This window comes from Halichoerus grypus, chromosome 2, assembly GCF_964656455.1.
Source record: "Halichoerus grypus chromosome 2, mHalGry1.hap1.1, whole genome shotgun sequence".
Classification (NCBI taxonomy): Eukaryota; Metazoa; Chordata; class Mammalia; order Carnivora; family Phocidae; genus Halichoerus; species Halichoerus grypus.
This window is the reverse complement of record NC_135713.1, coordinates 192,220,501-192,234,776: the sequence shown is the minus strand read 5'-3', so window position 1 is coordinate 192,234,776 and position 14,276 is coordinate 192,220,501. Positions and strand designations below refer to the sequence as shown.

Here is a 14,276-nt window from a genome sequence, read left to right as displayed (position 1 = left end):
TGCCCCTTTCTACTCCTGCGCAGACACCTCTGTGGAGTCTCTCCTGCTGCTGTGGGTCAAGCTCCCACGGCCTGAGCTGCCTGGGGGCCCTCCACTGCTCTCCACTTGGTGTGCGGGACAAAGGCTGAACCGGGCAACCGTGTTTATTTTAATTCTGTGAGAGATGCAGTAAATCATTATTAACTTCCCCTCTGCCAGTGTGAAACATGAGATCATTCGGATAGGAACCTGGCGGAAGGCAACCTTTGCCCGCTCCAGGGAGAGTTTGCCAAACAAATGAATAGTGTAAACAGGATCCTAGGGGGTTGTTTGAGACCACTTCAGGAAATAAATTACGTCCAAAGGTTCTTAGACTTCTCCCTGAAGTATGTTATACAATGGCCATCCATTTACATTTTTCATCTGTGTGTGTGTGTGTGTGTGTGTGTGTGTGTGTGTGTGTAGTTTGAAGATGCAAAATACAATCATTCTTATCTCATCATTAAAATGGCTCATGCAGGGGGCACCTGGGTGGCTCAGTAGTTTAAGCGTCTGTCTGCCTTCGGCTCAGTTCATGATCTCGGGGGCCCTGGGATCAAGCCCCACGTCAGGCTCCCTGCTCAGTGGGGAGTCTGCTTCTCCCTCTCCTCCCCTCCCCCCCCCCATACTGTCTCTCTCAAATAAACAAAATCCTTAAAAAAAATGGCTCATGCACAGGACACTTTTAAACATTGTTTGAAATGTGAACAATTTAAAATATCTGCAGATTTAAACGTTTTAGTTCAGAAAGGTCCAACTAGTAAGTGATACTAATTAAGGAGGTTTTATTAACCCTTGAATCCAGGCGAGGGAGGCACCTGACTGACCCTGGGCAGCCATGACGTGCCAGAAAGCTAAAGGTTCATCTAGAAACAGCTGCAGGGGACAGCAGGGCATAAACGGTGGCCTCAGGGTAGAGGCTCTTCCTGGGACAGCCAGACTGCCCAGATGGCCTTTCCAGAGCTGGAAGATGCAGACTTGTCACTGAGGTGGAGGGTAAAAATAGTCCTGTGTGGGTGGCAGCTGGGCCCAGAGGCCCTGGCTTCCTTGTCTCTGGAGCAGAGAAGGCAGCTCAGTTGACAGACAACTTCTTAGGCTCCCGAGGCCTCCCCCAAGCTCTGGGGGCTGGGGGGGGTCTTTCCCTAACAATGAAGCCCCCCCAGACCCGTCCACACACCAAGTGCTGCAAAAAGCCGGGGTCAGGTTTTAAGGTAGCAAAGGGCTTACATTCTGGTTGTGTCAGTCACCAACCAGCTCTGTGCCCTCCGGCAAAATCTCTTTCCTTCCTGAGCCTCCATTTTCTCCTCCGTCAAATGGGGCTAATGGTTTCTCTCCCTAAGGTGGCTGTGAAACTTAAATAACAAAGAGAACCAACACATTTTACACTGCAGCCTCACTCTTCTGCCCCTCTCCCTCCTACCAGTTGCTCACCATCCCGGCGCATTCTTCAAGAGTGGCTCCGAGGCAAGCCAACTGCATGTCAGCCCCGTGGAAAGGTCTACATGGACGGGAACTGAGGCCTTGAGACAAGAGCCGTGTCAGGAGCCTTCTCGGGAGCCAATCCTCTACCCCCAGGCAAGCTCTCAGGCGACCGTGGCGCCGGCCACCACCCTGGCTGCAACCTCATGAGACACTCTGAGCTGGAAGTTCCCAGCTAAGCTGCGTCCGGTTTCCTGGCCCCCCCGAAAGCTGTGTGAAGTCATAGATGTTTGCTACATTTGGGGATAAGCTCTGATGCAGCAGTAATAACTAAGATGCTTACCTTTCGGGGCTGTTATAAGAATTAAGAGATGGGGCACCTGGGTGGCACAGTCAGTTAAACGGCTGCCTTTGGCTCAGGTCATGATCTCGGGGTCCTGGGATCGAGCCCTGCATCGGGCTCCCTGCTCAGCGGGGAGTCTGCTTCTCCCTCCCCCACTCCCCCTGCTTGTGTTCCCTCTCTCGCTGTGTCTCTCTCTGTCAAACAAAAAAAAAAGAATTAAGAGTTAATGCACATCAAATAGCAACCAGACGTACCGGGACCGGTGGCTCCAGAAAGGGCAGAAGGGAGAAGCAGAAGGAAGGAGCACGAGATAAGAAGCCTCGGTCCAGGTCCGAGCCAGGAAGGCCCCTTCCAGAACTCTGGCGAGCAGTCTGAGAGACTCAATATAGCCACAGACAATGGCTGCACCATCTGACCCGCTCCCTGCAGCAACAGCTAAGGAGGCGACCCCCTCTCGGGGCAGCCACGAGGCAACCCTTGTAGCCCTCGGCCCAAACACAGCCAAGACTGGACCACTAGCTGACAGCCTCCCTAATTTTGGCCCCATGTCCAATGTAGGACAAACTGGGAAAAGTCCAATATGCTCCCCTAACCAATCACATAGGGTACCCCCCTTCTAGTTAGCACACCTACAGCTTCCCCACGCCGAGAGAGCCTCTGATCAGAACCTGAAGCCTTCCCTTTGTCCCACTATAAAGCTTTCCTAGTCTTCTGCCGGCCTTCAATTCTCTGCCGAACTCAAGTGATTGGTAGCTGACTCCCTTGGGGTAGGGGGCTCGGAAAACAGCCTTTGCGTCTTCTCATTTGGGTGGTCTTTGTTTATTTCCACAAGCCCATGTTCTCTCTCTGCCTTCCCGGCCCCAGGTCAAAGACAACATCTTCCTCTTCCCCCAGGTAGCTACAGAAACCAGCTCAGGGATGATGGAAGGGGGAGGGTAGGAAGAGTTAAGAGCATAGCTTTGGAACAAGACAGATCTGGGCTCAAATTCCGGTTCTGATACTTAACTAGCTGTGTGATCTTGAGTAAGCCAATTAACAACTCTGAGTTTCTTCATCTCAAGAGGACAATCCAGTGGAACCCAAGGGCTGGTGTAAGAATTTAGTGAGGTACAGGGGCACCTGGGTGGCTCAGTCGGTTAAGCGGCTGCCTTCGGCTCGGGTCATGATCCTGGGGTCCTGGGATGGAGCCCGATGTGGGGCTCTCTGGTCCCCACCATTCCTCCTCCCACCCCTGCTTTCTGTACAGCAGGCAGCCCGCCCTGAGCGACATTGAGTCAAGAGCACAGACTCCATGCCCAGGGCATATCAAAGCTCAGGGGCTGGTCTCGGGAGAACGCTGGGCAAAGGACATAACCAAGCACTTCTCTAAAGAAATCCACTGGTCAAAAGCAGAGGACAAAATATCTGGCCAGAAACCTGTTGTCTCCCTGTTCTATCCCGGCTCTCAGGGGTGGTCAGGGCAGGGAGACCCTTGTGCCAGGCGGCTCTCCCAGGACCCGGGAGGGTGAGACAGGTCTTCTTCCCCCAATCTCTCCTGTGTCTGTGTGTGTGTGTGTCAGTTTCTTTGTCTCTAAAATGAGAAATGTAAGAGCTTCCCAGGAGGCACACACACGTGAATTAGTTCTCATCTACCCTGGGGATAGTGGCACTGTTCTCTAAATGAGCAAAGTGGCAGATCACTGTCTTAGCCAACGTTACCTGGCCAAGACAAGACCCAGACTAGGAGCCCCCTGGCCTATGTGCTTGGGTGCTTTCATGGCACGTCCTAAACTGACTCAAAGTCCAGATCCCATGTTTTAGGAGTTTTCCTCACCTCGCTGGACTCCTGCCCTTTCTGTTCACTCTGGACTTCTGTGCTCTCATTGATGTAGTTCTCAGTCTTCCATTGGTCCGTATCCCACTCTGCCTTGGACTCCTTTACTTCTTGCTGCTCACTGAGAAGCTTCATCAGGAGGCCTGTTCTGGAGATGAGCTTGGCACAGGCCAGTTGCACGTGGGTCTCAGAGCAGTCCATTTTCAAAGTCCGGATAACGTGAGAAATGAGCCTTCTCACGTCGTTGTTCGGGATGAGGGACCGTAGCTGCTGGTTTAGCTGGATTTCAAATAGGTCACCTGGGGCTGAGAGCTTCGACACAGTGAAGCCTGTGGCCTTCGGGGGCAATTCAGTGCCCACGTTGTGGTTTATCCCTTGTGATTCATTGATTCATTTAACAGTTGGCATAAAGTTGTCTGTAGTGACCACAGAATAGTCCTTTGAAAGATTTTTATGGTTCCTGAATGCAGGGAGGGTTTGTTCTGGCACAGTCATGTTTCTTGTAGAAATAGGTTTCTCAAAAACATTCTGTGCACTAGTGTTTTCTCCAGTAGTGTTTTCTTTAAAAGGTTCTGAAAGAGGGCGCCTGGGTGGCTCAGTTGGTTAAGCGACTGCCTTCGGCTCAGGTCATGATCCTGGAGTCCCTGAATCGAGTCCCGCATCGGGCTCCCTGCTCGGCAGGGAGCCTGCTTCTCCCTCTGACCCTCCCCCATCTCATGTGCTCTCTCTCTCTCATTCTCTCTGTCTCAAATAAATAAATAAAATCTTTAAAAAAAAAAAAAGGTTCTGAAAGAGTAAATAATTCTGGAAAAGGATTTTCCTGAGAACTCAGTTCTCCTGAAGATGAAAAAGGCTCCCGTGAAGGGGAATTTATGAGGCTCCTGATGGCGGAGAACGGAGGCCTCTTTGCAAGCATCAGCGTATTACTGATAGGACTTTCCTTTCTGAATTTTCGACTCAGCTTGGCCTTGGGTGCTCTGTGGACCACACGCGAGCGAGTTTTATGAAAGAGGTACTTTTTTCTGGAATGTGAGACTGGTTTAGAAGCCTTCATATTCCTAACTCTAGCATTTGCATCCTCTAAAACAAAAATGGTGTCGGTTAAGTCTTTTGGTTTGTTTTTCACCTCAGGTAGGGATTTTGGAGCAGTGGAGGCAGAAGGCCTGCCCAAGATGTACCCTCTCAGGAAAGAAGAGACTGCTGCCTTGTGCTCCTTTGTGAATGACTGCCCCTACTGGGCCTCTGTGCCATGTGAAGCTTCTCCAGCTCCCTTGGGGACGGTGTACTGAGCCTTCTTTCTTTGGCCATATTCTCCACAAATGGCTGGGCATTCTGTTTCCCCCGGTTTCTCTGATGGCGCATTTTTTTGAGGTACCTTTTCCGTAGGCCCTTTGGGCCCTTGATAACCTTCTTTACTCTCAGAAACTTTTTCCCTACACTCTCAGCCTTGGTGAGGCTCTTTTCCTGTGCTTGGGCAGTTTCCAATTTCTTTGGAAAGATTTGGCGTCTGAATTTGGGACCGAAAAAGCCGGAATGTATAAGGATGGCAGTTTTTTCTTTCTTTTCCACCTCATCAATTTTTTCTTGAATTTCTGCATCTAACAAATTTTCTAGAAAATGGAGTTTCCTCAGTTTATTTTTGTAAGTTGACTGGTTGGGTCCAGGTTTAAGAAAAGGGTTCCCTGTGTTGTTTGTCAAGGGACCCATGGGCTTTTCTCCGTCTTGCACATGTGAAAACAGAAGTTTAATGAATGGTAATAACGTTGATTCTACATCTTCTAGATTTCCCTCTGAGAAATAAGGCAATATGTAATTCAGCGCACTAATAACATCACTTTCATCATTTAGTCTAGCTGCTCATTCATAAAGGCTAAACTGAAGCGATTTTTGTCTGAGGATGGCTTCTCTGGCTCAATTATCAGCTCAGTACTGGTGCTCTTCTTCCGGGATTTCAATACCTTCATGAATGATCCTTCTGCATTCCTTATAGATACTTCATCTGTCAACAAAAAAGACACTAGTTTTGATAATGAAAGACTGATAGTACAGCTTTTTGTCAGTCCACAGTCATACATCCCAAATAAAGTAAGAATCAACAAATATTTGAGTACCATTTAGAGAGGAGACAAACTCAAACTTGAATCTATGATTGGCAACAACAAAAGGAGAAAAGGGTATTTTTTGAAAAAGCAGCTATTTACTCAGAACCTTCCATAGTGTGAATAACTGTATTTGGGATTATTCCATGGGTTCCCCAAGGCTCGATTGTGCAGTACTCAAAAAAAGTCAAGGCTGGAAGACACTCAGCTAAACTGTGTGCAGATCTAATGTGACTCCTGGCATTCATATACCCCACCCTGTCCTGCTTCAGATGCTTCCTCCTTCCACTCTTCAGCATGCTTGTGTTCTTGCTGCCATCACAGATGCCCATGACAACACCCACTGTTAGCAGGTCCTCATCTGGACATGCCCTCTCTACCCACCCACCAATTCCTTTGCTTGGTCCCTGCTCCCATATATTGCAGCTCACATAACATATGCTCTATGTTTTGGAGCAGTGGAGGCAGAAGGCCTGCCCAAGATGTACCGTCTCAGGAAAGAATTGTGCTCCTTTATGAATGAAGGCTCCGTACTGGGCCTCTGCGCCATGTGAAGCTGCTCCAGCTCCCTTGGGGACGGTCTACTGAGCCTTCTTTCTTTGGCCATATTCTCCACAAATGGCTGGGCATTCTGTTTCCCCCGGTTTCTCTGATTGCGCATTTGTTGAGTTCAATTACAAAGAGCCCTGTCCCAGGACCCTGAGCCCCAGTCAAGAGTTGGATGTTTAACCAACTGAGCCACCCAGGCACCCCTAATTTCCTCTCTTTTTAAATGCAGTTTTACCTACCATATGGCAGCTGTAAACAACATAAGTTAGTTTTGCCTCTTCTTGAACTCTAAACAGAGCTCTGGGTAACGATTTCTTATCAGTACTTGAAATTATAACTATTTATTATATTTACATATTTGTTTTTATATTATATATTTGTAAACCCCTCAAGAACTGGGATATTTGGTCAATTTTATTCTTGAGCCTCTATCCCAGGCATGTAAAAACAGTTCCTGGTATATAGTAGATGCTCCATAAATATTTGTTGAATGAATTCAAAAAGTGACAGGTATCAATATGCAAACATACTGCCTTTATTTAAAACAAATTATCCATTTATTATCACTGGTGAGGATAAGTACAACTTAATAAACAATAATAATGTCTTTATAATAATAATGATAAATTATAATAATTTATAATCATAATAAATAAATAATAATAAATGTCTTTCTCCACCCCCACCCCTTAATTTGTGACTCAATCTCAATCTTTTGAGACAAGAACCTTTTGAGAATTTCATAAAAGCTATGGACCTTTTCCCTAGAAAACTGCACTTTCTTGAATATGTGCAAAGGTGTGCACGTGATTTCAATTTATGAATCATCCCTTTTGGGCATAGGTCTGTGAGGAGAATGGATTGAATTCGGAGGAGGGCCAAACTTGGGTGGATAATAAAATGATATGTCACATATTTGTTGTAGATATCTCAAAGTATCATTTATTCTCATCACTACCTTGAATTGTTATTATACCTACCACTATATCTTGTTATTTAATGTGTGAACAGAAGCAGGTTTATTGCTATATCGCTAATCTTTTTTAAAAAAATATTTTGAAAACTGTATTTCAATATAATTTCCTTTTACTATATATTTTAAATTATTATACATTTATAAACATTATCCCAAGAACAGTCTTCTGCAGATCATCAAATAGATATATAGAAGAAAAGGTTAAAAATCCTGCCCCAGGGGACCAGTGATCCATAGTTAGGAACCTCTGCCTCAAGCTGAATTAGAAATCTGCAAATCTTACTAGATTCATGTTCTAGTATATAAACTCCCAAACACATGCTTTTTAAAAATTAATTTTTAATTTCTATTTATTTTCTAAAGTATGTTTTATATATATGTATTCACATGGCTCAAAATTCCAAAGGTATATAGTACACAATTCAAAGTTTTTCTGCTACTCCTGTCCCTCAGCCTACCCATCCCCCTCCACTCCCTAAAGAAAAGTAACGTGCCAAATGACTTTCAGTTTTCTTACAAGTGTGGGAAACAAAATCTCCAAGTCAGACACTATCATGGGGAAATACAAACTATAAATAGTATTTAAGAAATTCATAAAATAAAAAAATTTTGCTTGGTTCTAGCATTTCTCCAATAAGAAAACAAACTAAGGGTGGGGGAATCTCCTTTAGTGGGATCATAACCCCTATTTTTAGATTACTATGACTACTATGTCTTTTATTACTAACTCAGAAGTCATTTATGACTTATCTACTCAAGTTGAACTAATGATATGATACACAAGCTGTCATGAAAAATGCCAGTTAGTTGCTTTGAGTGTAATATTTTTTCCAAAATCATTTGTATCTACGTTGACTTTTTCTACAAATCAATTAAAAAAAAGATAACAAAAGGTTGGCAAAGGACAGAAAATTCAGATAAGAAATACAAATGTTCAGTAAACAAAGAGAGACATTTAAATTTACAAGTAATCAGAAAACTTCAAATTCAGATGAGACCCCTTTTATTCACCCATCAGATCAGCCAAGAAATGGAGAATATCCAGTGGTGGAGGGGTGTGAGGAGGTGAATGCTGTCATGGTCTATGGGTTGGGGTGTAAGTCGGCACAACTTTTTTGAGGGCAATTAAAATTGTACATCTACATAGTCTTCATCCCAACAATTCCATTTCTAGATCTCTATTCTACAGAAATCCCTGCCCGTGTACACAAAGATGCATGGATGAGGTGGTTCACTGCAGCAATGCATGTGACAAGAAAACCGGACACAGTCTAAACATCCATCAATAGGGGAATTATTAAATTATAATACATTCATACTACGGAATATTACACAGGAGTTTATGTGAATGGGGTAACCCCCTATGTACTAGAAGAAAAGAAACCTAAGACCTACCATGAAGCAAAAGAATGGAGTTGTAGGATGTTACCATTTATGTAAAAGAAAAAAAAAAAGAAAGAAAATCACACAACAAACCTGTTTTGTTGTCTATAAATATGTATGTAGACAAATGCATGGATAAAGGTCTGGAAGGATATATATGAAATCCAGAGTAGTGGCTATCTCAGCGGTGGGGGATCAGAACACAAGGAGGATGTTCACTATATCACTATATTCTTTCATTTTTATATATTGAGAATATAATCATGTATTCCTTGTATAATAGAATATAAGTTCAGATTGACTCTAATTTTAAAGAGAGCCTGCCAAATTTAATTTTTAAAATAAACACTGAACTGCAATCAATAGAGGTTGAATTGGGATATGGAGGGGGAAATACCTTTCCTCAGAGCTACTGACTTCAAAATTCTGCACCAAGAAGGATCTTAGAATGCAGTTCAGTTTTTTGTATTTGTATTTGGAGAGAATATACTCACAGTTTCTCAGTCCAACGGTATGGCTTCCATGTATTTCCATCAATGTAAGAAATAGAATTTCCTTTGAAATTTCTGTGAAGAAACACAGTTCAGATCCTTGAATAGGTAGGAAAAGAATGAACAGAATAAGTAAAAGAAGCATTGGCAACCTTGTGGGGAATATTCCAATGCAGAAAATACCAGCGTTCTAATTTCCACAGCTATCAGCATCCCAGTTTGCACAATTAATGAAGAGATGATGTGGGACTGCTGTGCGCAAACAAGGCATCTCCCTAGAACCTGAACTTCCTATCTTGGACAGATATTGCCAGTTAATTACTTTGACTATGAGTGTTTTCTCCAAAATCACTTATGTGTCCAAAATGGCTCCTTCGTAAATCAGTGAGAAAATAATAATTCAACAGAAACATGGCCAAAATGTATCACTTATCAGCAAACAAAGGTAAAGAAATCCTAAGCCAGGCAACACCAAAGCTTTGGCTCAGTGCCCTCTGTTGAAACCTCTTCAGCTGTTCGGATAAAGGAAGTTAGAAATTAGAGGAACTAATATGGAGAGATTTCTTAGACGTACTGCACAAGGAAAAGCAACAAATCACTGAGCAAGGAATAGAAAGTATTACCTCATTAGGGGAAAAATTGCAAAGGAAAGCGATGGGAAGGAAGGACACACACCGAAATGGTAACAGGAGTTATCTTACAGGTGGTAGGGAGGGTGGGGTGGGATTTTTACATTTTATCCTATATGCTTGTGCCATTTAAAAACAAACAAACAAAACAAACAAAAAAACCCCCAGTGAGAATGTATCCACGAATTGCATGTGTTTAAAAGAAGCCGCGAAATGCCTGAGACTCCGTTTCATCCACTAACTCTATGTATTTTTACCTTTAGCTTTCCTCAGCAACAACTTACCTATTCAGTTTATATACACATTTTTTCTAGGGGAGTCAGAAACAAGGCAAAACAGGTACCCATCTGCCCATCTGCCTAGTGGCCATTTCCAGGAACCAGAAGCCTTTTGGTTGCTTTATGTTCCCTGAGAAAAGATGCCTAAAACTGAACTTATCTCCCTCAAACTGGCTCTCCTTCCCAACTGCTGTGTTTCCACCTGTTCTTCCGCCATTGTACTGCTCATACAGGACAGAAACTTCAAGAGTCAGGTTTCATTTTTCTCTTTCCTGGACACACCCTACCCGCTACTCTCATCAGTTACTCAGTCTTGCCGCTTCTTCCTTTGTGGTGCTCTCAGGATTTTCTTTCTACTCCTATCACAGCCACTCTGATCCGGCCCCTTGTCATTTTACTGCCAGCTTTTGCTAGAGCGTTCTATCTGGTCTCCCTAGATCAAGCTTTCCTCTCTAGATCGCTCTACATAGGGAATCAAAAACAATCCTCTTGTTTTAATGATATTTATCTCTTGCGGGAAACCTTTCAGTGACTCTCTATATCTCAGAGTGTAACTTTCAAAGCCCTCTAGCTGATAGTTAAGGGTTTTCATAATCATATCTTTCACAGCGTCCTAACCTAATTCTTAATTCCTCATCAGTCTTGCAGCAGTGACTTTGCCTAGACTATACTCCCTAGTTTTGCTCTATTTAACCAATCATAGCCACTCTTGAAGTCTCAGCTAAAGTTTTAGCTTATCCATGCAGCTCTCCCTCACCTCCACACTCTACTGATTACAGATTCTGGTGAATTACAGCACCTATGGTCTGTACTTAATCATAGGTCACCTCCCTTTCTATGCCTGTTTCCTTTCTTCCCACCTATCATTTCATGTTCTAAAGACAATGTCATACTCTCATGGATCCCACAGTACTGAGTCCTGGGCTGGGCACAAAATAGGTGCTATATATAGAAGGCCAGGGAACAAAGATGAGTTCTGAACAGAACTGAGGAGTCAAATAATAATACATAACACTCATATATATGCTAGGCACCAGTGTAAGTGCTTTATATGTATTAACTCATCTAAATCTCACAATAAGCCCACGAGATGGTAACTATCATAATCCCCATTTTACGGAAAAGGAAAAGGAATCAAAAGCTAGTAAGTGACAGACCTCGGTTCAAAGCCAGGCGGTCTAGTTCCAGAATCTCTACTCTTAACCCCTTTGTTGGATCACCACCAACGAGATGGAGAGAAGGGCATGTTGCTATAAAGAGGATGGAGCAAAAGTGGGAGAGTAGAGGTTAAGGAATGAAATGATGGGGATAAAAAACTGGATAAGAAAAAGGAATAAGGACAATTGCAAGTAAAAGATTGGAGAAGGGGGAACAATAGCAAAGAGCAAAACAAAGATAAGGGACAGTTGACGAAGAAAAGGTAAAAACAGAAAGTCAACATGGGTTGGGGAGATGAGGAAGGCCCAGGAAGACCTGGAAGAAAAGGCTGCCGTGGCAAGCAGGAGGCAGAGAACAAATGAGGAAAGGCAATTCTTACAAGGTGGTGAAGGTGCCGTTGTAGGGGTCGGGCTCTGGCACCGGCACTCTGTGGAGCCTCTGCTTTGCGCTGAAACCAGTACACGACAGCGTCTCATCTTTGCAGATACACAGCTCACATAGGTTGATGTTCGCGGTAGCGTTCTCTTCTGGTTGCTCAGTTAAAGTTGCGTAGGCCTTTTCTGGGGTATATTTTACAAGAGGCAGCCCTGAATGCACAGTGGGTCGTTGGGGGAAAAACTGTCTCAGACGACTCTGGTTGCGGACGTACAGTAATTTTCAGGTCCACGGGTGGAACTGTGACTTTAGTCAGCTTTGGATGTTGACTCTGAACCTGTTCTGGATGGGCAAGTGTCACCTCAAGGTCCTTTGGAGGAGGAGCTATAGTCTTCTTCATGGTTGTAGAATGTGTAGGCTCTGTAATAGGTTCTGGAGTAATGCTAAGCCCCAAGCCCACATGATGAAATGTGGTGCTCGGTGATGCCGGATGCTGACCTTGATCCTTACTTGGAGTTGGAGCTGTCGCCTCCTGATGGAACGGATATTGAACTACAACTTCCTTAGGTGGCTCTGGAGGCTGAGTTGGGATCTCTTGCATGGTTGGAGAAGGTTCAACCTCCATATTGGATCCTGCAGTTACAGTAATTTCCAGGTCCATAGGTGGAACCGTGACTTCAGTCAGGTTTGGATGTTGACTCTGAACCTGTTCTGGATGTGCAAGTGTCACCTCAAGGTCCTTTGGAGGAGGAGCTGTAGTCTTCTTCGTGGTTGTAGAATGTGCAGCCTCCATAATAGGTTCTGGAGTAATGGTAAGCCCCAAGCCCACATGATGAAATGTGGTGCTGGGTGACGGTGGATGCTGACCTTGATCCTTACTTGGAGTTGGAGCTGTCACCTCCTGATGGAATGGATATTGAACTACAACCTCCTTAGGTGGCTCTGGAGGCTGAGTTGGGGTCTCTTGCACGGTTGGAGAAGTTTCGGTCTCTGTAGTAGGTTCTGGAGTTATGATAAGCCCCAGGTCCAAAGGTTTAACCGTGACTTTATTTAAGGTTGGATGCTGAACCCGAACCTGCTCTGACTGTGGAAATGTCACCTCAAGGTCCTTTGGAGGAGTTGTAGTCTGCTGCAGGGTTGTAGACTGTTTAACCTCTGTAGTAGATTCTGGAGTTATGGTAAGCTCCAGGTCCAAAGGTTGAACTGTCACATGTGGTGACCACCGATGCTGAGCTTGATCCTGACGTGGTGTTGGAACTGCTGCCTCTTGATATACGGGAGGTTGACATACAAGTTCCTTAGGCGGCTCTGGATGCTGATGTGGGGTCTCATGCATGGCTGGAGAAGGTTCACCCTCGGTAGTAGATTCTGGAGTTATGGTAAGTTCCAGGTCCAAAGGTTTAACTGTGACTTTATTTAAGGTTGGACGGTGAGACTGAACCTGCTCTGAATGTGCAAGTGTCACCTCAAGGTCTTTTGGAGGAGATGTAGTCTTTTTCAGGGGTGTAAAATGTTCAACTTCTGTAGTGGGTTCTGGACTTACAATAAGCTCCAGGTCCAAAGGCTGAACTGTTACCTTGGGTGATGATGGATGCTGAGCTTGATCTTGACCTGGTGTCTGAACAATCTCCTCCTGACATACTGGAGATTGAGCTACAACAACCTCCTTAGGTGGCTCTGGAGGCTGACCTGGGGTCCCCTGCGTAGGTAGAGAAAGTTCAGTCTCCTTAGTAAATTCTGGAGTTATGGTAAGCCCCAGGTCCAAAGGTTGAACTGTGACTTCAGCCAAAGTTGGATGCTGAGTCTGAACCTGCTCTAGGTGTGCAAATGTCACTTCGAGGTCCTTTGGAGGAGCTATAGTTTTCTTCAGGGCTGTAGAATGTTCGACCTCTGTAGTGGGTTCTGGAGTTACGGTAAGCTCCAGGTCTAAAGGTTGAACTGTGACTTCAGTCAAATTTGGTTGCTGAGCCTGAACGTGCTCTGGATGTGGAAGTGTCAGCTCGGGGTCCTCTGGAAGAGATAGTCTGCTGCAGGGCCGTGGAATGCTCAGCCTCTGTAGTAGGTTCTGGAGTTACAGTAAGCTCCAGGTCAACAGGTTTAACAGTGGCACTGGGCAAGTTTGAATGCTGAGCTTGCTCTTGTCCTAGAGGTGGAACTGTCACCTCATTATGGACTGGAGGTTGTGCTACAACCTCCTTAGGTGGTTCTGGAGGCTGAGCTGGAGCCTCCTGCTGGGTTGGAGAAGGTTCTACCTCCTTAAGGGGCTCTAGAGGTAGAGATGGGGCTTCTTGCAGGACTGGAGAGGATCCTACCTTCTCAGGAGACTGTGGAAGCTGAGAATGAGTCTCTTGAGAGACTGGAAAAGGTTCTACTTTGTCAGGGAGTTCTAGAGGCTGAGCTGGGGTTTCCTCAGGCAGATTTTTAAAATAATGACAATAACCAGGATCGGGGGCAATGCCCCCCTTCCCCACAGGGCTGGAGTGTAAACTGGTATATTTCTAATTAATTTTTAAAAGATTTATTTATATATATTTTAGGAGAGAGAACACGCAGGTGCTAGGTGGGGGGGTGGGAGGGGCAGAGGGAGAGGGAGAGAAATCCTCAAGCCAACTCCCCCCCCCCCCCCCCCCCCCCCCCCCCCCGTCAAGAGGGGAGCCCAATGCAGGGCTGGATCCCAGGACCCCTGAGATCATGACCTGAGCCAAAATCAAGAGTTTCATGCTCAACCGACTGAGCCACCCAGGT

The 14,276-nt window shown here is 45.0% G+C and overlaps 1 protein-coding gene and 1 pseudogene across 2 annotated transcripts; both read right to left on the bottom strand.

Annotated features, from left to right (window-relative positions):
• Positions 1–786: 786 nt before the first annotated feature.
• Positions 787–6,353, bottom strand: LOC144381047 (leucine-rich repeat-containing protein 37A3-like; annotated as a pseudogene). The gene is made up of 4 exons (XR_013445452.1): positions 6,227–6,353; positions 4,370–5,176; positions 3,594–4,155; positions 787–1,974 (listed from the first exon to the last, which is right to left on the bottom strand). The product of XR_013445452.1 is annotated as a leucine-rich repeat-containing protein 37A3-like (transcript).
• Positions 5,451–13,698, bottom strand: LOC118554249 (uncharacterized). The gene is made up of 4 exons (XM_036121629.2): positions 13,694–13,698; positions 11,536–13,555; positions 9,095–9,166; positions 5,451–5,592 (listed from the first exon to the last, which is right to left on the bottom strand). Exons 1-2 carry the CDS (start codon positions 13,696–13,698, stop codon positions 11,692–11,694), a joined length of 1,869 nt encoding a protein of 622 aa, XP_035977522.2. The 3' UTR covers positions 5,451–5,592; positions 9,095–9,166; positions 11,536–11,691.
• Between the last annotated feature and the right edge of the window lie 578 nt (positions 13,699–14,276).